Genomic DNA, 24,543 nt, shown 5'->3' on the forward strand with positions numbered 1-24,543 from the left:
TGGACTATAGACATTATGAATAAGACTATAGAATGTTTGTAAGTTGCTGCATGAATTAGAGTCTAATATCTATTGAGCAACTAACACAAGTGAACTGATCTGGTCTCCAGCTACGAGTTTGTCAGTTCTTAGCGAATGCCTGCAGCCTTGGCAAGAGCTGGCACCTGCATTACACTGTAGTTAAGTATTTCCATTCTAGCCCCATTTTTAGTTGCTTGTCTAAAGCACCGATTTCTTGGGCTGATGTTTTCAAAGGGTGGTTTCTGGCCTTATGGCAGGATTGGGTTTTAAGTGAGCAAAATTTTTCAACTACAGTTTAAAAAAAGAAAAAAAGAAAAAAAGTCTCCCATTTAAAAACAAAATCCACCCCCCCACACACACACCCCAACAAAAAAACCCCACTACTGTGCCCTCCCCTTCCCCCTGCAAAAAGCCCCCATCCATTGAGTTGAAATACCTGGCTGGGGGGTGAACAGGGAAATAGCCCTCACTGTGCAATATGTTAACCCTGCAATGCAGGATCAAGGCCTTAGCATATGAACATTGGTTTGCTTTTGACAGAGGCCAGGTCTACACTAAAATGTAGAGACAACTCAGCTACATCGCTCAGGGGTGTGAAAAATCCACCCTGAGTGACATGGTTAAAGTGACCTAATCCCCACTGTAGACAGAGTTCTCTGTCAACCTAGCTACCGCCTCTCTCAGCAAGTGGTACTGAGCACAGTCAGCCAGCGTGAGACGTGGCTCAGCCCCGCCCAGGCCTGGCTACCAGGGCCCAGAGAGCTTCAAGTGCTGGGGGATGGGAAGAAAGGTGCAGCAGAAGTACACAGGGGCCCATGCAGCAGCCCTGGGCCAGGCCCAGGGCGGGAAGGTCACTGGGGAAGGGGCTGGGAGCAAGGTCCTTCTGCTCAGCCGGAGGCAGGAGCCTTGCCCATGCCCCTCCCCCTGTTGCGATGCCCACGAGCGTGTGGGAACTCCAGAGAGACACTGATGCTGTGAGTTGGGCTGAGGCCAGCCAGCCCAGCCCAGCGGCACGTGCTCCCAGTCCTGTGGCCCCAGCCCCCAGCAGGATTGGATGCCCTGGCCCAGGGAGGTGGGGCTGGAAGGTTCCTCCCAGAAGCAACAGGTGGGGCAGTCACATGGCCCTCCCTTCACATTGTGCCCTCCCAGTATCATCAGGCACAAGTCTACGTTCACAGCCATTTTTTTTCCTTTCCTCAGCCAAAAGTTTCTCTCTGCAACGGTCACCCAAGTAGTCAGTTTCTCATGGGAGTGGCAAGAAAGCAGCTGCGGCGGAACAATGGTCTTTTGGTTCGGGCACTGAGATGGGGGTCAGGAGACCCTAACGTCCAGATTCCAGCCCTGCCACAGGTTTATGCCATCTATAAAATGGGGATATTTCCCTGCCACAGAGGTGTCATGAGAATAAATCCATTGGTGTTCAAGCTGCTCAGATACTATGGGGATAATATGCATTTGTCAATACGGTGGGACAATACTGCTCTGAGAGCTTGTGAATGGCTATTGCTTACATTAGCGGTCTCTGTACTTCCACGGTGTAATTTGAGGAATTACAAGCTATCACTGCTCTAAGAGCACTGCTGTCTTACCAAATGCTCTTCTGCATTCCTCAAATTATACTGAAAGCTTCAGAAAAAGGGGAGGAATTTTATTACAGGAAGTGCTGGTCGTGCCAACTATAACTAAGGTTACAAAACCTGTTCCCATTATAGCCCTATTTTCCACATAGTCAAAACATTCACCTCTTTTGGGGCTTATTTCCCCACTCTCTCTTGCTGCCCAAAAAATAATTTGTTTTTGGAAAGTTTAAGCAGAACCCCTGCAACTCCTTTTCATGCTGGAAAGCAGAAAGGGCAGGGAGGGAAGTGGATTTTCTTGCTCTAAGAAAAAGCTACTGTCAAAGGACAGCTGAAGTTTGAAAACTGAAATATTTAGAGTTTTAAAGCTGTTGCCTATGGGGAAGAAATTTGGATTATAAGCAAAAAAGATGGGTATGTTCAGTTGGCATCGAATATATTAGAACTTAATGCACATTTGCCCTGTTTGGCATGAGCAGTGTGCATGCAACTGGAATATTTTTTGTAAAGGAAAGTTTGTGTTCAAAATTTGTGAGCAAATTCTCTTCTACCCTGTCCAGAAAAGTTACTTTAATATTAAGGACTGGCAAATATATTACAGCCATGGACCCAGTATTGCATATCCCATGATTTTATTAAATCTGAAAATTTTGCTACATTGTAAGTTTAAGTGAAGTTAAGCTCTATAAATGGATTGGGGGTGAGGGTAAAATTCTGTGTTTACGGTGCTTGATTTCTGTTCAAATTTTAAGTACACTTAAGTAACAGTGTTGAAAGCCATCCCTACAATCACAGCATTGGATCTGTAAAGTTCTCTGGTTGGTCTTTTTTTGCGTCAGTAACTAAGGCCCACAATGACTTGTGCAACCCTTGTCTTTTAAATTGGGTAGTAAGGTCTGATCTACTGGCCCTTTAATATAAGGGATTTATTTTCATTTTTATTGCTTAGCATTAACTCTTAGTAGAATTAAAGAGGTGCTTCAGAACAAGAAGGGTTCTAAGGGTCATACATTTCCATGTATGATTGCGTGAAGAGATTCTAATTCTACATATACATTTAGGACTATAGACCATAAACAGGTATTTTACAAAGAACAGAAACACTGGAAAAATTCAGTGATTGAGGATCATCTCAGTAGACTAGAAATAGTGTCATTATAGGACCACTTAATCTTATCTAACTTACTACCTACATTCAGCATGGTGGAGTCAAGAGTCATGGGGTATTATTGTGATCAGTCCACTGTAAATTCACATTAACAAGGGAATAGTTGTAGTAGAATCAAGTCTGCAATTCCTGACTAACACCCTTATCTTCTAAAACCTTACTGCCGTGCAACCTCCTGGGTTTATTGGAGAAGTTGGAGGAGCCTGGGTGCAACTAAGGTTAAGTGGGTACTTGTGCAAAGGGAAGGCCTGAGATTGGCATGTATGGAATTGCTTCACACAATCTGATGTTACAATGCAAGAATAGGAATGGGGAGGAATGCAGCTGCTCACTACCCAGTGCCTGATGCAGCTGTGCATTCCTGATTCCAGTTGGCTTGTTCTGAGCAAGGAGGCCTCCACCACATGCGTCTGCGTGATGGCAGGGCCAACAGCTACCACAGGGGGAACAGCGCAACTGTGCAAATTGTCCTTGTCCTGCTGCCATAGTGCACCGGTCATTGTTTAGGTAGCACGTCTGCCATTGGCGGTGGGTGAATCATGAGCTTGGGGAGGATAGCCCCTGGCCGGCCTGCCCCTCATGGAGCCCAGAGGGGTCTGCCAGGCCGCCAGAGTTCCCCCCGCCAGCCCTGGAGTGCTGGGCAGCGTGGTCCCCAGTCCAAGACCCAGAACGGCAGGTGGGTGGGCGGGCAGGCAGCGTGGCGCCCCACCCCAGGCCTAGAGCGCCAGGCATGCAGGCAGCTGAGCATGGCCCCCAGCCCCAACACGAGGGGGCAGGCAGCATGGTGCCCAGCACCGGAGCACCGGCCAGCGCGGACCCCAGCCCCCGAGTGCCAGGCAGCGTGAGCATTTGGTTAAAACCTATTTCCAAAAATAGCAGCTAACATGAAGGCTACACACCATGCCCAAGAGCAGTAAGTATTTAACAGCACACAGGGTAATCAGCACAGGAAGGAGGTCCTCTCAGTAGCTGTTACTAGTACAATCTCAATGCCATAATTCAGTGCCAGCACAACTCACCTGAGACATGCTCGAGCGCGCTGTATGGTTTCAGGAAATGACACTATTGCACTGATATGCTATTCCCACCTAGAAATGACTTCAGTTACTCACGGCTGGATTTAGAAACAGCACAATCTTGGGAAGCGGGTATAACAGGCCAGAGGCGGCTCTGCCCACCCTGGTGCTGCCACTGCCGACGGACCCCATTGTGGGTTTTCGTGAGGGGGAAGTTTGGGCTTTATTATGCCTCATGCAGGTTCCAGGGTGGCTGAGGCGGCAGTAGGTGCTAAGCAGTTTACCAGGTTCATCAGTAATCTCCCTGGACTCCTGAACCCAGGAAGCTGAGTAACAAATACCACCTCCTCAGCCACCTCAGAACCTGCGTGGGGCATATCAAAAGCGTCTTTGGGACGAGAGGTTTTTACCCAGGGCAGCTTGGGGTCTGGGGAGGCATGGCAGGGCCGAGGCTCGCGGCCTGGGACTCCTCCGAGCAGGATGCGGGGAGGGCTCGGGGCTTTGGCCAGTCCAGGGCTCCTTTGGCCAACATGGGGAGCGCTCAGGGTTCCTCTGGGCGGGGGTGTGTCTTGAGGCTCCAGCCATGGAGGGGGGGGCAGACAAAAGGGGCTAGCCTCCCTAAAGTGGGGGCTCCACCTGTCACCTATGAATACAATTACAGAATTAAAGCACTGAAAAAGGAAGCCTTGCTGCTTCAGCCCACAAACCTTTGTTTTTGGTCTTAAACTGCTGATGCGTAAACGGACGCCTGAAAAAGTCCAGGGCCTCATTTTATCCCCAGCGAGATTCAAATATACAGTCTTAAACTGCTCAGCCTGGATTCAACTGCACTTGTTTCATCAGCTGTGTAAAAAAGATGACCAAGAACAGGAGCCCTTGCCCCAAATGAAAGGGAGCATGCTCTAAATTTAAAGCATGGGATGAGGAATGGAGATTCTTGAGAAGAATGGAGTATTTCAGTTTACCCACCCTTTTAGAGCCATGCAAGTGATTCCATGCATGGGGAAGGCGCAGTCATCTTTCACTCCGCTGAGAATGTTTTAGCTGATCAGAGACTATCAGGCTTGGAAGGGACCTCAGGAGGTCATCTAGTCCAACCCCCTGCTCAAAGCAGGGCCAATCCCCAATTAAATCATCCCAGCCAGGGCTTTGTCAAGCCTGACCTTAAAAACCTCAAAGGAAGGAGATTCTGATCTGAATATTCAACTTTTGCTCAGACAAGGAGATATGTTTAGATATTGGCAGAATGTCACTTTTCATGCTCACAGATCTGTAGGCAAACTTACCTCCTTGAATAATGTGACCTTGTACAGTTCTGAAATAAATGGACATGGGCTAGATCACTTTTAAATGAAACTTACATTTTGGTTTGTGATGCTAACCCTTAAGTGTCTGTTATTAAGTGGTTAGGCAAATTCCACTCCAAACACACAGCATGGATACAGGTACCATTAAAAATAGCTCTCTCTAGTCAACATAAGAGTATGCTGTGCTTTAAAGAATGCACTGTATCTACATGGATTAGATCAAAGCATTAAAATGCAGACAGCTGCATCACATTTCCAAGCCTTCCTCTACATAATATGCAAAAGTGACAATAGGCTGCTGGCAAGAATTAGTTCTTACACAGGGGCCTTGTGTACATTGAGAATTTAAGCTTCTCCCCCAAATGCGAGCAGCGGTACAGTTTCACAGTTGCAGCACGGGGGTAGACAGTTTGCAGTTGTGTTTAAGCGACCACGTCAGCCAGACTGGCTCTGAGCAGCGAGCATATGCTAGAGTTAGTTCAACTGTTTGCACATGCTATTGTTTTTCTGTGTTTGTCTGAAGTCCATAGAGATCTCTCATCCAAAGGTTGCACCTGGTAACTGGATGGAGTTTAGACACCTAGAGATATGGAGGGCCCTTTTCTTGTAACCAGCTGGGGAAAAAAAATAATAATCTCAAGCAATACTTTCGCTTTGAATCCTCTGAAGCCCCGCAAAGCAAAAGTGACGCTGACTCCCTGTGTTATGTATCTGGATAAACAAACTCATTAATGCAGATAAAGGTAAGTTCTTCGAAACCTTTGAACTGAATGATCGGTCTACCTTGTAGTGGCTAAAGAGTGCGATGCCAGCTGAAAAGCAGGTAGGGGTAACTTATATTTGCTGAGAGATGTTAAGATGTAGTGATGAAATGTTTTAACAGCGTGGACCATAAGGGAAGTCTAACATGCTGTCAGGGCTTCTCTCTCTCTCTCTCCCCCTGCCCACCCCTCCCCAAAAAACTCCACACCTTTACAAACAGCACATGTAAGGTAAGTACTATTTATCCTCGCTTTGTAAATGAGGAAGCAAAGACAAGAAGTTTAAGTGACTGGCTTAAAGGACACAAAAGGAATTGGCGTTGCCTGGGAGGAAGAGCATTGCTGAAGGCAGTGGCGGGCAACCTGTGGCCCATCAGGGTAATCTGCTGGCAGGCCGCCAGACAGTTCATTTACATTTGCACAGCCACCCGCAGCTCCCAGTGGCCATGGTTTGCCGTTCCTGGACAATGGGAGCTGCAACTTGTCCTTAGTTGTTAGCTGCTTTATCTGCTATGCCAACCATGTAACAACATCTATTTAATATTGATGTCATTTAAGAGACTTGTCACACTAGAATTAATCTTTCCTACTGCATATGGATAAAAAAGCCACACAAACTACACAGCATGGCCTACTGAAAAGGCATGAATGTCTTCCTGAGCTTGGTCAGCTGAGAGATGCATGACACTGGTGGAAGTCCTCCATCAATAGCCAGCTTGTTATCCCTGCTGGGTTTGGTACAAAAAAACAAAAAAAAAACAAAAAACCCCTCCTCTTGTTACATACAGGAAACACCACAACAGCAGAGGATTCCAACCCTATCATGTAGGCATATGGCATGCTGATGCCCACTTAGATGAAGGTCATTCAAGAGGTGGCCCACGTCACTTCTTGATGCTGAGGAGTAGACAGGTGATGATGTGAACACCTGTTGTGTTTCATTTCCCAAAACCTGCCACTGACTTTGGGGGCCCAGCCTGAGACCTGCCGCTGTGGATGCTCAGTGCTTTTGAGAGACAGACATTGCCTGTGTCATTCCCTTCTCAGTGGCAATGACTGCATGGCTAGCGTGTGAGACCTCTCCCCCCGCTTCAGGGGAACTAACCACATGGCCCCACTCTTTGCACCTAAGGCCCTGTTCCTGCCCCCCATCCACTGGAGCCCCAAGTGCCCACTATGCCTCCCCTCCCAGCCACCCCCCAGCGCCAGGCCACCAGCTGGGTGGCAGCAGAACTGAGCTCCTGCAGACTTGGGCACCAGCATGGGGGAAGAGGATGCAGTATGGGCGGGGCCAGGGCTGGTCTTTGGGAAGGTTTAGCCTCCCCGGTCCTGTTATACCCACCACCCATGAATGAATCATTGACTCAAGTGTGAAAGGACCCCATCACTTCCCTGGCCCCTCCAGCAACAATGCTTGAATAGTGAAGTGAACAGTCTGAGTCAGTCATTCTAATTGGAGGATGCAAGGCTCATGCCTCACACTCAGCGATTACTCATGTGCCATTTTAATGGCCACACACATGCATTTATATGAAGACAACTGTGTTTATGGTGATGTATTCATTACACACCAAATTATATTACGGCTGAGTGAGCGGCAGAGCCTTTATGCAGCTAGTGACAACTAAGGGCCTAATCTAATAGGAAACCGAACACAAGAGATGTCTACAATCAAGCACTAAGCACTACCTTACTAATGGTTATTCTCAAAGCTGCCCCGCTTTGGGAAGAGGGTAAACATCTCCAATTTCTTTTGTTCAAAGGACTTGTCTGTGTCTGGAACGAGTCAATGGTGATTCCAAATCCGTGGTGGTAAAATGCATGCGAACAGAATAGGGAAGTTTACAACGTGATTTGATCTAGCAACGTAGTCTTGGTTATTCCAGCTTTGTGAAGGAAATAAAATAAGGCATTCCACAAGCTATGGCCTGCGTCATAGGCAGAAAGTCATACTAAAGTCATAGGCAGAAAGTCATAGGAGCAAAATGGTTACTTTCGGCCTTAACATTTATGTAGCGCTATAATCAAAATCAATAATACAGGACTCAAGTCAGTTGAGCTTAACATTTAAAAAAACAAAAACGAACTACACGATGCAAAGAAAGCTAAGGTAGGTCAGGTCATTTAGCTAGACTGAGCACTTACCAAGGTAAAATTTCTGCACCTAGAGTTGCTGCTTCGACTCTCCAAGCTCCCACTTCTTTCAAAGCTCTCGAGTCTGCACTTTGGTGAGATTTCAGATGCCATTTCTGAAAAGTCCAACATCAAATTTCTAGGCATCCCACCCAAAAGAAAGATCGTTCCAAAGCAAGTTTGTTAGGCAGTGTAGAAAGTGGTCAATGCCTTATGTGCAGCTGCTCACCACGTTCATCTCTGAAAGTAGAAGAGAATTGTGTTGTTAGTTTAGGTTTGATTTTTAATCTATTTAAATGGCAAGGAGGGTAAACTGAAGATCTCGAAGTCTGTAATCAGGAAAAATCTTTTAATCACTTTGCAGGAGACCAGGGTATTTCCATCAACCAACTACATCTTAAAGTGCAGTTCTAATCTAAAAGGGGACTTTAAAACACATGGAATAGAGGGGCTACATGTCCATCTCAGTGACTTCCAGATCAGATGGGCTCTGTTTATCAGTGTGGACGTTACATAACTACCATACATAACTCGGTCTGGGATCTGACAATCAGGCTGGGTTTTCTGTTATTAGTATTATCACACATCACTACTACTGGTAATGACAGGTTTCAGAGTAACAGCCGTGTTAGTCTGCATTCGCAAAAAGAAAAGGAGTACTTGTGGCACCTTAGAGACTAACCAATTTATTTGAGCATGAGCTTTCGTGAGCTACAGCTCACTTCATCGGATGCATGAAGTGAGCTGTAGCTCACGAAAGCTCATGCTCAAATAAATTGGTTAGTCTCTAAGGTGCCACAAGTACTCCTTTTCTTTTTGCGACTACTGGTAATGAGATTCTGCATGCCAAATTATTAAGCCTTCAGTGACCTCTGTGCAACCCCATTACCGCCAATGGGCTTGATGGGAACAATTTTTTTTTATTAAGATGCATAAGAGGAATGAAATCCAGTTCCATCTCTTAGCTCTGCAGGGTTGACTCATTTGTCACTCATGTGAACAGATCCAATCTCGATTACATTCAAGGAACCCATCTGTGGAATAAGCAGGTACCATTTTTATAGTCACATTTCAGAGTGAAATTGCACTTTAAACCTTAAAGCGCCTCTGGCTCTAACTCAATTTCATTCACTGTCATGCAGAAAGATGTTTATTCCTTTGGAGAAACCAAGCTTATTGGAATAAAAACCCAATAAACAAGTATTTACTGATGCATAAGAGCTTTCAAACAATCACAGGTTTCAGTTCCGCAGTATCTGGCTGATAAGCATTAGAACTAGTTGTAATGTTTTGAAGGAAGCGAACCCCTTTGCCCCAGTGTTTTCTTCAGTCCCAGACATTAACGTGAAGATAAGAGCATCCTCTCGAGACAGTGCTCACTAACAGCATGAGACACTTCCCCACCCTACCTGCCAATCTCCTCTCAAACATCCAGAGGCATCGACTAGCATGATGTACTGAGAAGTAACACCACGCACTTTTCTGATGCACTGTCTTTTTCCACTACACGTTTCCCAGTCACAGGCAATATTTAAATATTCGGGAGAGCAGTGTTTCCCAAACGTGGGACGCTGCTGGTGCAGGGAAAGCCCCTGGCGGGCCGGTTTGTTTACCTGCCACGTCTGCAGGTTCGGCTGATCGCTGCTCCCACTGGCTGCGGTTCGTGGCCCCTGGGGGCTGCAGGAAGCAGCAGCCAGTAAGTCCCTCAGCCCACGCCGCTTCCCGCAGCCCCCATTGGCTTGGAGCAGGGAACCGCGGCCAGTGGGAGCCGCGATCGGCCAAACCTGCAGACGCGGCAGGGAAACAAACCGGAGCGGCCCACCAGGGGCTTTCCCCGCACAAGTGGTCCCAAGTTTGGGAAACACTGCTGTAGAGTGGTAGCAATTCCTCAGTACACTGGGGTCATGGGCTGGTGTTTAGTGCCACCAGCCATCACATTTGCTACGTTAGAGCCCAGGGGACCATTGAGAATGGGGTCCTACTGTGCCGGGCTCAGTACAAACAAAAAATGAGACAGTCCCTGACCCGAAGAACTTACAGTCTCATAATTTGACTCCTTAGGGGCAACACAAGTGGGAGGTGGGGTTCCCTATTTGCATTTCCAGTTCAACTGGATTATTTCTCCTGTCTCACCCCACCTCCACCCCACCTCTCAGAAACCACTGACTATTTTTGCTTCTTAAGTCAGCTGATTGGCATGTCACATCAGTGCAACAGCATCTATTGATACTCCGTAACAATTCCATTCTCCTGGTCACTTCATCCTGGCAGAATGCTACGATATACTAAAAAGGGATGTATGAATGTCGTCTTAGCTGTGCCATCACTCCAATATTTGTCTTCTGGGAAGACTCCCATACAACGTAGCTAGGCTGCAATCCAGCAAATTCTAGGAATACAATCCAAAGTAAACTGAGCCGTGGATTTCCACCCCACTGAACCATGCTAAAATAGGAAAGAGCTGCTCTTGCAAGCAACAATAAATCTAACAGTTATGATTTCCTTTGGAAACTTTAATAAAAGCCACCTATCCATTGGAATGAACACTACCTACTTGGCCCTCTTCTTGTGCCCACCTCTTGCTGTAATTTGCAAGAGTAAGTAAGTATAGTAACACCTATGTAAGTACATGCCCAGAATTACTGTTTCATACATGTATACTATGAAAACTATGGCAAAGGTTACGAGGCAGGCACGTTTGTAATACTGCTGCAGCTGCCAGTGTTCTCATTTCTGCTTCTGCAGGCACTAGAGATATGCAATGGCAGAAGGATGTCAAATTCAAACAAGCAGCATGAAGGAAGAATGCATCCTGTGTTATTACCTGGATTCCTCAGCTTTATCTTCAGAGTAAGCACTGGGACACAGCACTAGACTGTTCACATGGCAGCAGCATTTGGTGAAAGGTAACACCACTATGGGTTAAAAGCTTGGCTTTGCTGAAGTTCATTGGGGAACTCTCATTGACTTCAATAGGGCAAGGATTTAATCCACGGTCTTTAAAGACACTGCTTACAAGTAAGGGAGGTCGTCAAAGGCACAAATAACCAACTCTTACCACAACTCCATGAAAGCGGAATGCTTACCTCCCATTTGTGCCTTTCAATATCTCCTTGTAACGCTCATGTAGGAATCTTGGGTTGAATGTACTGAAACACCACATTTGTTCCCTAGTGTCTTTCAGTGAGCCCCAGGTTTTTTTTAAGGTTTGGTGTCCTAACCCTAAAGCTTCTTGCTGAACTTTTCACACATATACCCCCAATTTTCACAATGGTGCCCCATTTGTGACAACAGGTCACCAAGTTCATTGTCTATCTAAGAATTTTCATGGCTCACATTACCAGGGCATCTTACCAAAGATCGCCTCCACAAGTTTAAACAAACCTAACCTAACCAGGTGGAGGAGGGAGAACTATTTGACCCAAGAGTCCTGTCCTGCTCCCACTGAAGTCAACTGCAAAACTGCAAGGGGGTCCAGGACTGAGCCCTCAGTGGGGTACTCTTTGCACCTGAAAAAGAACACTCAGATCCAATGCTAATAAGAACTCTGTGTAACAACAGTAGTGAGCAGCTTCACTTCCAACAACTCCATGTTATAATTCATACTGCATTCCAGGCTCAAAAGGGCTTCATCAAGCTCCAAGGAATGATTAAACTACAGAGAAGAAGAAATCTTCACCCTCTTGAACCCAACAACTGGCAGCATGTGTTATGGTAGCCATTATTCCTCTCTCTTGTAGGCCCTGGCTACCCTATAGATTTTGCTCATGCGAGGAAAGTTTGTGAGCCAGGTTTATCAGTTAGTATGTTCAGCTGCTGATGTGGGCAGGGCAGAAGGGTATTTTTTTAAAATTGTCTTAGATTTGATCTTTTAGGTTATGTTTAACAGAATTATGGCCCAATTATGGCACCTAACCAGGGAATTAGAAGAGATTCCTAACTGAGTAGGAAATGTAATTCAGACAGAGGTCTTTAGCAAAGCGATAATCCAAAATGGCAATTTATTGATAAATTTGGTGCTACACAGCTTTGGCCTAGGCTAGAGGGCAGTGCAAGTGGGTATTGTAGAGGCACTAGACTGGGACTCAGGAGACCTGAGTTCAACACTCAGCTCTACCACAGACTGTGTGTGATCTTGGACAAGTCATTTAGTCTCTCTGGGCCTCATATCCACATCTATAAAAGAAGGATAACACTGCCTTTCTCCTCACCTGGCCTCCACTGTGTGTGTCAGTCTATTTAGACTTTATGCTTGTCAGGGCAGGGATTGTCTCCTGCTATGTGTTTGTACAGTGCCTAGCACCCTGGAGCCTGATCTCGACTGAGGCCTCCAAACATTACTATAATACTAGTATAAATTTACAGACAAATTCCCTTCTTGGACTTGAATAATGCAGAAGTCTCCCCATGTCTTTGTATGCCCCCATCACTAGCAAGAGATAGAGATTTTATGACTGTAGCCATCTCTATTCTAACCTCCTAATGAGCTTCAAAACAACCCAGCCCAACCCAACCGCCCCCCCCAATGGTATGGTCCAACAGGATTGTCAAGGTAACCAGACAGGCTCAAAATAAAATAAATCCTCAGAGAGATGAAACAGCAGGTTAGTAGGAAGCTGCTCTTCTTGACCTTCAAAATGCATTAAAAATGGAAGCTGTTCACAACAGGATTTATTTCTTGTCTACACAACACACTCATGGACACATTGCAGGTGTTTAAATGCAATGCCCTTACTAGAATCAATTGTGGTAGACTGTCCCCATCACTCATCAGTGGCCCAAATATTGCACTTCAGGCCAGGCAGCAAAAAAGTACATCTGACAGCACTGACAGTTTTCCTAAGAGCAAATTCCAAGTCCCCAATAACAGTGTTCTAATTTTTACTTTAGGGTTATTTGAAAGCCTCACAATTCTTACATTTAACTGCAACTAACCATGTTCAGTCAGTGGAGGGGATTTCATCAATAATATTTTGTAACTGGCACTGATCATTTTAATCTGAGTTCAGTTTTAATCTTCCCAAGATTCAAAGACTCAGCAGACAGACTACAGAAAATTGCTGTAGATTAAGGAGTGGTCTTTCATTCCAGGAAGCCAAATTTTTAGAGCCTGTGGACTCAGATTATTCCTCTACCTTGTTTCCAGTTTAGCAACAAGAAGATACAGAATTTTTATACTAGGGGAGCTAAGTGATGTACTTGGTAGCAAACCACAAAAGCAATTTCGTTTGAGAGCTTAATAGGCAAGATTGATCCTTCCAAAATGGAAAGCATCCAAATGCAGAGAGCACCATTCCACTTACAGGACCAGCAAGATATATTGAAGGAAATATGGTCATGATTCTCGGAAAGTTATTAAAATTTTAAAAAACAAAATGTTGCTGAACTGTCCCCCTCCTTGTACTATATATAAATGTTTTGGAGATAAACAAAGAAATTAAATTTCCCACCAAGTCAGGATAGTATTCTAGACCCCTGCAGAGTTCTAAGCCCAAATTCTGTTCCTATTCTTTAAGGAAAAGAGCACCATATACAAATCATTTTAAGAGTACAATTGGAATACCCCCAAAACCCCACAATATATTTCCAGTAAAACTATTTTGGTGAAGAATGACAGCCAAGTCCCTGACCTGCATGTGTCCACACACGCACACACCATTTAGCTCAATGGCACTTCTTCTATATCTACATGAATAAGCATGTGCAAGGTTATGGCCTGATCTGCAGCTCAGTGAAATTAATGAAAAGACTCCCATTTCCTTCAATGGGCTTTGGATCAGCCCCTTAGGGTAGGCTGGGGTTGAAGGCTACCAAAACAAATCTAATCTCAAAAGTCTAAACAAGATTTGATCAGGCAGCATGACAAAACCAAATCATTTTATGACCTGTTTCAGTCACAGCCATGTTTAAATCAGAAGAGTGCATGTTTGCTTTGATGATGTGGATGGCTCTATGCACAGGGATGGAAGATGCATACTGACTGTGGTTGCCTTCCTTAGCTCCTCTGGTGTCCACACAAGAGATTAAATCCTTGAATTTTAGAAGAACACCACACTCTCCTACTCTGGTGATAAAATGAATAAGGAGACAGAGGCATCCCAGATAAAGGTAAAGAGAAAACAGCAATGGTATCTGGACAGAATGAAAAAGTTATGGCTATGTCTACACTGGGGACATGTATAATAAGAGTGTTAATTTAGACCTTCTCTACATTAGGAAAAAGGTCTAACACCCACTGGGGTGCTGAAACATTTTTTCTAATGGGGTCCCGAGAGCCACTGAACCAAACTGTAAATCCTGGACATGATGGAATCCACTTCAAGATGGGGGGGGCAGCTGCACCCCTAGTTCCAGCACCTAAGCTAACACCATGCACTAATTGACGTGTTTTAATCCTAGCAGAGAAAGGGCAAGTTCTAGAAGCACCTCAATTTAGTTGCCCCCTCTTCCCCAGGGTTCACCATGACCAGCTAAACCAATGGAAAACTAAATCTTGCCCTACCTATGCTAGGATTTTAAACTGTGTTAGGCGTGTTTTTTAAACATGGTAGGGTATGTCTACACTAAGAAAAAGCTAACTCTGTTCAAGTAATATGTTTTATACAACTTGGCACCAAGTGGAGACAGGGATAGGTTGTATTTAAACACGGGTTACCTGAACCAGGTAATGTTTTAAAAGCATGACTAGGGGCACACTACGTGCAAAATAGTGGTGAACTTCATGCTAGTTAAAAGTGCGTTAATGCAAATATCAAAGGGCTTGTCTAGTGAACAATTAGACTGTGGCAAACTGGGATGTGGGTCTACACCGCACTAGTCTGCTGCTCAAATTAGAGCACTTTGATCTAGTCCTCTTTGAAGTGGGACTAACTGTTAATGCATTTCAGCAGGGTCCAAGTGGACAGACTGTAACCGGCTAGGGCGAGGTAGATTCACACCCCAGTTTGCCACAATCTCATTGTTAGGGCTCGTTTACAATACATTTTTCATCTGCACTGGGAAAGTGGGCTTAACCTAATTTTGGTCAGCCCCTCAGACAGGGTCAAATCAGATTATGACCAAGTAACCAAGAAATGCTCTAACCTACATACTATGGTGAATGCTGCTTCCTAAATACTCAAAGACAGACAGAAGTGGTAGTGCATAGCTTTTTATTAAAAATGCTCTTCTATCACGGCATGATCCCACCCACACAAACCAGGTGAGTAGAGTATTTAGCCAAAAAGACTGTTTTAGCTGTTCTAAAAACACAGCTGTTAGGCGCCGTAAGCTTACGGTCGGTATACAGTGAAAACTAATATCAGCCTAGCTGTGTCAGTCAGGGGTATGAAAAGAATCCACACCCCCTAATGACACAGCTATGCTAACAAACCCCCAGCACAGATGCAGCTGTGCAGACAGAAGTGTTTCTGTCAGTGTAGCTAACATTTGGGATGTGGTGTTCATGCACTGGCAGAAAAAAAATCCTTCTATTGGCACACGTTGCATCTACATTAGGCGGCTCTGCTGGTATAGGCTCTGTGGCATAGACAGCTTTAGACTGCAAGATCCCCCATGGGAGAAACCAGGATTTCGTTGGCCCAGGGTTGAAAGACACTACATATGCCGACGGGAGGAGTTCTCCCATCAGCATAGATAATCCACCTACCCAAGAAGCGCTAGGTAGGAAGGTAGGTATTGACCTAGCGCTGTCTACACGAGAGATTAGGTCAGCTTAACGATACTATTCGGAGGTATGGAGTTTTCAGACCTCTGAGCAACATAGTTGGGTCAACCTAACTTTTTAGTGTAGGCCAGGCCTTTCACTTAACTCAATGACGTTTGTCAGCCTTTAGCACGGTAACTTTTGAACACTGCACCCGATCCATTAAAAAAAAAAAAAAAAAAGAGTCACAGGGAACATTCTAGGCATCAATGACCAGAACATTACTGATTCCCCCCCACAAAAAAAATAAAAAAAACCAAGGGGAAATGGGAGACAGAGAGCCCTTGTCATCCAATTAGCACAGCCACAGCTTCAAGCATCCCTTCAATTGTCTATAGATCAAACAACTGGTTGATGGCATCCATTAATGCCTTCCAGCATAATACCTTTACCTCATCTATGTTCATTCTCCCAATAGAGGAGGAGTATTTGTGGCACCTTAGAGACAAACAAATGCGCTGTAGCTCACGAAAGCTTATGCTCAAATAAATTTGTTTGTCTCTAAGGTGTCACAAATCCTCCTTTTCTTTTTGTGAATACAGACTAACATGGCTGCTACTCTGAAATCTCCCAGTAGAGTTTAACATGTTGACCTCTTGAATGGTTTCTCTCCCAGACAGACAAGAGAAATAATGACGGGGGGCTGAAGGAAGAATGGATGGAACCGGAAAGGGGTATGCACACAGCACCTGATGTGGAGGAAAGTGGAGAAAGGGAGACAGACAGAGCCCCTGGCATGGAGGAATGGGGTGCACAGAGAACCTCGGGCAGGGGGAGATTGAGGGACCCGAAGTGGGGGGAAATCCCACACAGTATCTGGCAGGGGGAGTTTGGGGGAAGAGATGCAAGGACCCTTTGGTGTGTGCAATGAGCTTGGCGTACAGAAGCAACAAAGCATGTGACCCCTGTAGATAAATCTCTGCATTAGCATCTTCGCATAAAACTTTCATATGACTTTGTATTATACCTCTTCATACAACCTTGTATTGAGTCTATCCACATGTGACCTCTGTTTTCATGCAACTTTGTGTCAAGTCCTTTGGTATATGGGAACTTTGTATCAAGTCCTTATACAGAAACTTTGTATTGAGCCTTGGTATAATGTTATAGCCCCTAAGGATAGTTAAGGTAGAAGAAAAGTGTCTTTTTGCTAGGAGTAGAATAAGATCTCCCGCCTTTTAATCACTTGCCCTGTTGAATGAATGAGGTGAGAATGAGCACAGTGTGCAAGGCAAGCACCTCCAGACAGCTGCAACCTTTGGAGACGGGATGGAAGCCAAACTCAAGAACAATAAAAAGTGGGCCTATTGAAGAAGATCAGACATATTGACGGCCTTGGGAGTTAGAAGCGAGCACCTTCTTTTAAAAATACCCTCTTTGAAAATAAGTGTGGTAGCATTAAGACAACACCCAGAAGGAAGCGGCACAGGTGACTAACTGAAACAGATACAGATTTTGAATCTGGTACAGATTTGCACGAGAGGGAACTGCTAAAAATGTGAGGTGTCTTACAGGGGACCCTGGGTCTCATCTTGTCCGGATTGATGCTCCGATGTTGATCGACAGAAGCCCGGCTCCACCCCTCCCCCATCTAACTCACCTGGCCAGTGAAATTAAGGGGAGCAACTAGTTGGTAACAATAACAAATAAATTGGTTAGTCTCTAAGGTGCCACAAATCCTCCTGTTCTTTTTGCGAATACAGACTAACACGGCTGCCACTCTGAAACCAATAACAAGACCGAGTGTGTTTGTGCGTGTCTGCGAGTGCCTGAGTGTAATCTATATCATATGCCCATGATGCAGCGTTGATTGATACATGTATTACCAAAAAATGTGATGCTTTGCCTTATCACCCCTGAAAAGATCCTGTGTAGTACTTTAAGTACAACACCCTTTCATACAAGAACCTAGAATAATGAGGCTCTTCTGATCCTGACTAGGAACTCTGGGCGCTACCTTAATGTACATAACAGCAGTGCCAACCCTGAATAATCCAATATCAAGAACCAGCCCCCCCAAATTAATGACATTTTTTAAAAAATGCAATATGGGTTCTTTGTATTAAGTTTTTGGTTTCTGAGCCATTAAGATGCATTCAGGTCACATTTAAGCTTTTCTTTGCAATTGAGTGCTGGAAATTTCTTATTTTTGTAAATGAAAGCTGAGATTCTCACAGAACCACATTAATCTCCATGCTGGGCTTCAGAAACACCAAGCATCCTGAGATTTGTGATTAAAAAAAAATCCACAGGAGTTGACAACACTATAATAATTAATCCTGTGTACATAAGGCCCTAAAACAGCCAGGCAAGTGAAGCACCAATTCAGCAAAGCACTTAATACATGTGCTTGAATCCAATTGACTTCACAGGGATTTCAAGCATGTGTCCTAGTGCTAAAATCAGAGCCTAAATTAAATGGAGAAAGGAGCCTAATTAAAAAAAAAAAAAAGCAACTGTTAATTTGTGATTGCCTCTAACATACCTCTCCAAATAATAGTTAACTTCAGCATGTACAGTACTTTGTCATCTTGCTTTGTTTAATATCGATGGTTAAGGTTACATCTTTGACCAAATTAATCTCTCAGTCTGAGGATGCCAGCTCGATGTTGTCTTTATTTCTTAACTGGTCTTTCTGGATTTTCAAGAGCAGGCTATTTTTGTGGTTGTTGAAAGAAACTTTTGAAAATATTTGCCAAACAATAGGAGACTGTTAAACCACCTAGTTCTAAGGCAAGGTAACCAAACCACCCCCAAGATGAGAAACCTTTACTGCATTCCATGCCATTACTGTTTTGGAAATATCACCCCAAGACCCTCAGGTAATAGCGCCCCAAGACCCCCAGGTGTTCAGAATGCGGTAAAATCCTGGTTACAGACTTAATCCTCACTTCAGCAGGAGTCAGGGGTGCTCAGCACCTTCTAGATTAGGCACAGGTTCAAGAGAATTGATAAGAACAACGTTGAGAAGCGAGTTGGTTTGAGTCTTTGCCTTACTAGTTGTGAATAACTGCAGCTTTAACTTACAGAATCAATATGTTTTAGCCACATCATGCCATATGAAAGCACCTTTATCTACCCTAAGACAAACAAAACAACTGGGAAAGGCCTAGATGCAACATACCAGGTTAAACAACCAGAGAAAGATCTCTAAATAGTGCTGTTACCTCCCATGAGTTTGCAGAAATAAAATCCCTCTCTACCACGCCTAAAAATAAAACCTCAGCCAGTGGCAAGCAGTTACTTTTCTTTAGATTAACTTCTTACAGGAGGATAAGGATAAGGCTCTCACTGCTCAGCTATGGTTGAGATTTGATGGACTGTGACTACTTAAGGAAGAACTAGATACAACACCAATGGCTGTCTAGACCTATTTTATATTAGGTATTAAATACGCCATAGGACTGAAGTCTCCCAAGACTTTAAACATTCTTATGCAAATTGCCAGGAGGGGAATTTTAAAGGACTTTAAAAGTTAATTAGTTTGCATTTCTCCTCTTGATAACTTGGTGCTTAGTAGAGTCACTTATGCTTTGGAACTGCACAGAATACAAACAATTCAAGGTACAGGTTTTCTTTAATTAGTGGGCTTCTGTCTTGTCACAAGTGTAACATCATTGGGGTTCAGGGTCCCATAACTTTGATCCCACTGCTGTACAGATCATAGGTGAATAACTTTCTACCATACTTAGGAAGGCATGAGAATTTTTGTCCCCAACACCCATGAAGCCCACTACAGCATCGCTACGTCACAGTCTAACAACGGAGTTTGCGATCTCCTGTGAATGTTGCAACTTAGTAGAGAGGGTGTAGGAAGAGATGTGCAGTGCAAAGAAGTCAGAGTGCTGCTTTGCCTCAGAAAGAGCTATGGCAAATGGCAGGAGACATGCAAAGGATCATCTGCCGGAGGCAACAGGCTGTGTTAAGGATTTGTTCCTGTTTTGTGAGCTTTTCTGCCATAAGGATCAACAGTGATTATTAAGGAGAAGATGTCACAGAGATCACAGAAGTTACGGATTCCATGACTTAGAGACCTCAGGGACATTTTCTGCTTCATCCCCGGGGTGGCAGTGCAGAGCTCTCTGCCACTATGGGTGTCAGGGGACCCTCGCAGCTCCGAGCCCCCAGAAGAGGCGGGGGGACCCCAGAGCCCTAAGCCCCCTGAGGGCAGCGGGTGCTGGCTTCCCCTCCTTCCATTGAGAGCAGGGCTCAGGCTCTCAATCCCTCCAGGCTTCAGTTATCCCCTATCAGTCCCTCCCACCACTGTTATTTTTACTAGAAAGTCACAGACAGGTTGTGGGCTTCCGTGAATTTTTGTCTATTGCCTGCGACCTGTCCCTGAATTTTACTAAAAATAGTCATGACAAAAATCTTAACCTTAGTGATTATTTAAGCAAAATACAACCTAGCTGGGAGCTGAAGCCAGTGGTAAACAAGAATTCCAAATTGTCAAATACATTCTGATAACAGAATAGTTTTGACAGGTTTCAGAGTAGCAGCCGTGTTAGTCTGTATCTGCAAAAAGAAGAGGAGGACTTGTGGCACCTTGGAGACTAAATAAATTGGTCCTCCTTTTCTTTTTGCGAATAGTTTTGGTAGAATGTGATACTGCAGCTGGCTTCTTAAGGCTCCCTCCTATTAACATTTATTCACATGCTCCCGTCCTTAGAGGGACGCTGTCAGCTTCAAATAGTCCATTTAAAAAAGGTTTCAGATAACTATACCCACCCAGCTCACCACACTGCCTGTGTTCCTGGTTAATATTTTTCTCCGCAGCGCCCACACAAGCAAGAAGGGAAAACACACGGACTATACAGGGAGAACAGTGAAACTGACTATTCAGAGATACAAAGGAAGAATACCCCCCTCCCCACTCAAATGTTACTTGTAAAGCTTGTCAGTACTATATCTATTTTGTCTATTACTGACCAGTGATCTGAACCTAGTATTGGTTTCAGATTCATCCGTGCGTAATAATAAATAAGACATTTTCACAAGTGTTTGACTACTAACGTAGTTCCATTTTACATAACAAGATTTGCGAAGTGATTATTCTACATAGAAATTGCTGCATTTCTCCAGTAGCACCCATCTGCAGTCCTGCATTAGCCAGGGATCTGTACAAGAGTCTTAAAATAATGCTGTTTAATAGCCCAAGTCAGAAAATACACAAGCTTTTAAGACCAAGACTTATTCTCTCTTAAGCCGGTTTGAGGGAAAAGAAAAAATAAAATCTTTCCCTCACTTTCCCTTCCTTGCACAAAAAAGCTGCTATGCATTTTTGGTACCTAACTGCTATTGCTTTGCAATTGTGTGTGTGGGGGGGGTGGACACCCAAAAAAACCCTAAGTGAAGAATTTGATCTTGGGCAAGTCACTTCACCTTTCTCCGCCTCAGTTTCCCTTTTCAGCTGTCTCATCTAATTAGACTGTAAACTGTTCGTACATGTACAGCACCTAGCACAATGGGGCCCTGATCTTAGTTCTGGCCTCTAGATGCGATACAAATGATAAATACTATAAAGAGAATTCCATGTTTGCCATGGACTTTTAAAATATTTGTTAGAAACCAGCAGTTGTGCTTTCTACAACATAAACCCAACCACAAGTAAATGGCTTTTCAGCTTGCTGATATAAAGATACTCCTCCCCTCAAACCATCCTGACTCCCACTAAAGACAAAGGGTACTTGGCACATCAGGGCCTGATTCTCCTCCCTTTAAAGTCAATTGAGATTTTGCCACTGATTCAATGGCTAAAAAAAAAAGTGTGTGTGTGTGGGGGGAAATGAGGAGATGATGTCAGCCTCTCCCCAACACCCACTGGATTAGACTATAATCCTGCCCATCCAAAAATTAATTTCACTGGCACATAGTGTCATTTAACCATTTTTTTTAAATAACGCTGCCACGCGTTGCTTCTGGCAGGACATCAGGGCTTGTCTACACTCACGGTGCTGCTTAGCGAAGACACTACCTATGCTGATGAGAGCAATTCTCTCTTCAACATGGGTACTCCACCTCCCTGAAAGGCAGTAGCCACGTCCACAGGAGAAGCCCTCCCGTCGATGCAGCCCTGTCTACACCAGGCGTTAGGTCAGTATAACTGCATGGCTCAGGGATGTGGGTTTCCATACCCCGAATGATGTAATTATACCGACAGAAGTTTGTCATGTAGACCAGGGCTCAGTTAAGTTTTCCTCACATCTGGACAAAAAAAGGAAAAACTGTTCTTAAGACCAAGCTTTAGCATACTGGGATGAATACATGAATACCACTTAGCTTTCCTGCATCGTTTTCTCCGTGCACGCAAGCACTTACTTCACTTGTATTTGTGCCCTGTTGCATGAGGCTCGCTCATCCCTCCACCCCCATGGCTAACGCTCTTGCACTGAATCACGTCGACCTGTTTTGAGCAAGTTCAGAAGACAGGGCGTTTAAAACCCCAACAGCCACTTCTTGCAGCCTTGTCTATACTAACCACTTGCAGCGATGGGTGGGAAAATTTTCAATACCCCCCCCCAAAAAAGGGGGGAGGGCATGCAAACTGTTAGACACAGCCCCCTTGAGAGATTGGGGAAGCACTCGGAGGATCTTTGGATACACAAGGGCTATATACAAAAAGAAAAGGAGTACCTGTGGCACCTTAGAGACTAACCAATTTATTTGAGCATAAGCTTTCCTGAGCTATAGCTCACTTATAAACATAATTAGGCAAGTAGAAATACAGAGCACACGAGCTTGTCTTCCTGGCTCTGGTTAGCTGCACCTCAATAGCTACATTTCTTAATTCCCCCACCCCAGCTCATTAGGGATAAACAAACCAACCGCATCATCAACGGAGCCGCCTACTGAACAGGAGAAAGAAAGAAAAAAAACCCCGCTTTTTGCAAAGGGTAGCCAGGCGCTTGGCTTTGGAGAGCCGCAGCCTCCCAGGCGGTGCTTAAAGAAACGTGGGCTAGTTTCCTACGAAACCTGCTTGGGGCTGAGCAAAGGCAAAGCCCTCGGCGCGGCAAGCCCAAGGCAGGGGAGACCTCCGGCAGCTCTCACCCCCTCGGATATGGGTCAGTGGGTCAGTCGCACCAGCCGTCGTCCCGTCCCTGCGGTTTGACGCGCGGGGGGAGGCAGATCGCTCGCTGGCCGGCGCGTCAGTCAGCGCTGGGGGCAAGGAAGCCCCTTGGGGCCACCTCTCTCCTCCACGGGCTCCCAAAGCACCCGGGTCAGCGCCACCGACCGAGGCGGCGGGGGTCGGGGGCGGAAAAGAAGATCCAGGGGAAGGCGGTTTTCAGCGGAGATCCGGGATGAGATCGGAGGGGCGACGAGGCAGGGACACAGGGAGGCTAATGGACACACGGGGACCCTTCTCCGCACAGCCCTGCGGGAACCCCAGAGCAGAGCCGCTCGCCAGCCCGTCTTGCTAGCTCCAGACAGCGCCGAGCACCCAGCTGGGGCCGGCCGGCCGCTCCGTCCCGCTCCGACACTAGGGAGCCCAGCCCCGGCCAGCGCCCGCACTCACCTGGCCCGCCCGCCCAGCCCGCTCCGTCCGCCAGCCGAGCAGGTGCAGGCTCCCCGCGCTGGTTACGGAGCCCTCCCGGCTGCCGTGACTCCCGCTCGGGCAGGGACACCCAGCCCAGCAGCCAGGCACTGAACTCATGCGCACTGCGCCCGGCCCACGCCCCAGCCGGCGTTTAAAGGGACAGTCCTCCGCCCGCCCGGCTCTGGGGTGGAGTCCTCTCCCTGCCCCCTCGCCCCCGGGTGTTCCGGCCTCCCAGCCTTCCCCAAGCGCGCTGGGCAGCGGCTCTCCACCTTTCCAGGCTAGTTTACCCCTTTGAGTCCTCTGAAAAATTGGAAAGAGTCCAGCGAAGGGCAACAAAACTGATTAGGGGACTGGAACACATGAGTTATGAGGAGAGGCTGAGGGAGCTGGGATTGTTTAGCCTGCAGAAGAGAAGAATGAGGGGGGATTTGATAGCTGCTTTCAACTACCTGAAAGGGGGTCGCCAAAGAGGAGGGAGTTAGACTGTTCTCAGTGGTAGCAGATGAGCCAACAAGGAGTAATGGTCTCCAGTTGCACTGGGGGAGGGTTAGGTTGGATGTTCAGAAGAACTTTTTCACTAGGAGGGTGGTGAAGCACTGCAGTGGGTCACCTACGGAGGCCATGGAATCTCCTTCCTTAGAGGTTTTTAAGGTCAGGTTTGACAAAGCCCTGGCTGGGATGATGTAGTTGGGGATCGGTTCTGCTTTGAGCAGGGGGTTGGACTAGATGACCTCCTGAGGTCCCTTCCACCCCTGATATTCTATGATTCTATGATTTGTCTTGCCTACCCCCACATTTCACCTCACTTAAAAACTACTTGCTTACACAAGCTGACAATACAAATACAAAAGTGTCACAGCACTGGACAATTGCTGACTTTCTCATTTTAACCATATCATTATAATATAAATCAATTGCAATATAAATATTGTACTTACATTTCAGTGTATAGTATATAGAGCAGGATAAACCAGTCGTCTGTATGAAATTTTAGTTTGTACTGACTTCTCTAGTGGGTTTTTTGTAGCCTGTTGTAAAAGTAGGCAAATCACTAGATGAGTTGATGTACTCCCTGGCAGACCTCTGAGTACCCCCAGGTTGAGAACCCTCTGAGGTGAAGAATAGTATCAGTATTGCAGCAATGCTCACTCTGCAATACAGTAACACCCTGGTAAGCAGAGAGCCCCAATGACTGGCTTGTGACGTAATGTCTCTTTAAACACAAGCGCTCTGTTGCACAGCTGGTTTTGTTTCTGATAGTGACCTGGCAGGGATTTGTAAACCGGTTAAAACATCCCAAACAAATACATAAACGGGTGTG

General features: G+C 45.6%; 1 protein-coding gene across 4 annotated transcripts in view; it reads right to left on the minus strand.

Annotated features, from left to right (window-relative positions):
• Positions 1-24,341, minus strand: part of PROSER2 (proline and serine rich 2) — a 34,981-nt gene extending 10,640 nt beyond the window's left edge. The window contains exons 1-2 of one of the 4 annotated variants that reach the window (XM_073328769.1): positions 24,161-24,341; positions 7,996-8,223 (exon numbers count right to left, since the gene is read on the minus strand). In XM_073328769.1, the coding sequence (XP_073184870.1) occupies positions 7,996-8,130 (135 nt within the window). In that variant the 5' untranslated portion in view covers positions 8,131-8,223; positions 24,161-24,341. Of the gene's footprint in view, positions 1-7,995; positions 8,224-22,006; positions 22,104-22,735; positions 23,179-23,201; positions 23,335-24,160 lie in introns of those variants that run through there. The other 3 variants (XM_073328770.1, XM_073328771.2, XM_073328772.2) reach the window with 3 other exon arrangements.
• Between the last annotated feature and the right edge of the window lie 202 nt (positions 24,342-24,543).

This window comes from Lepidochelys kempii, chromosome 1 (assembly GCF_965140285.1).
Source record: "Lepidochelys kempii isolate rLepKem1 chromosome 1, rLepKem1.hap1, whole genome shotgun sequence".
Lineage (NCBI taxonomy): Eukaryota > Metazoa > Chordata > Testudines > Cheloniidae > Lepidochelys > Lepidochelys kempii.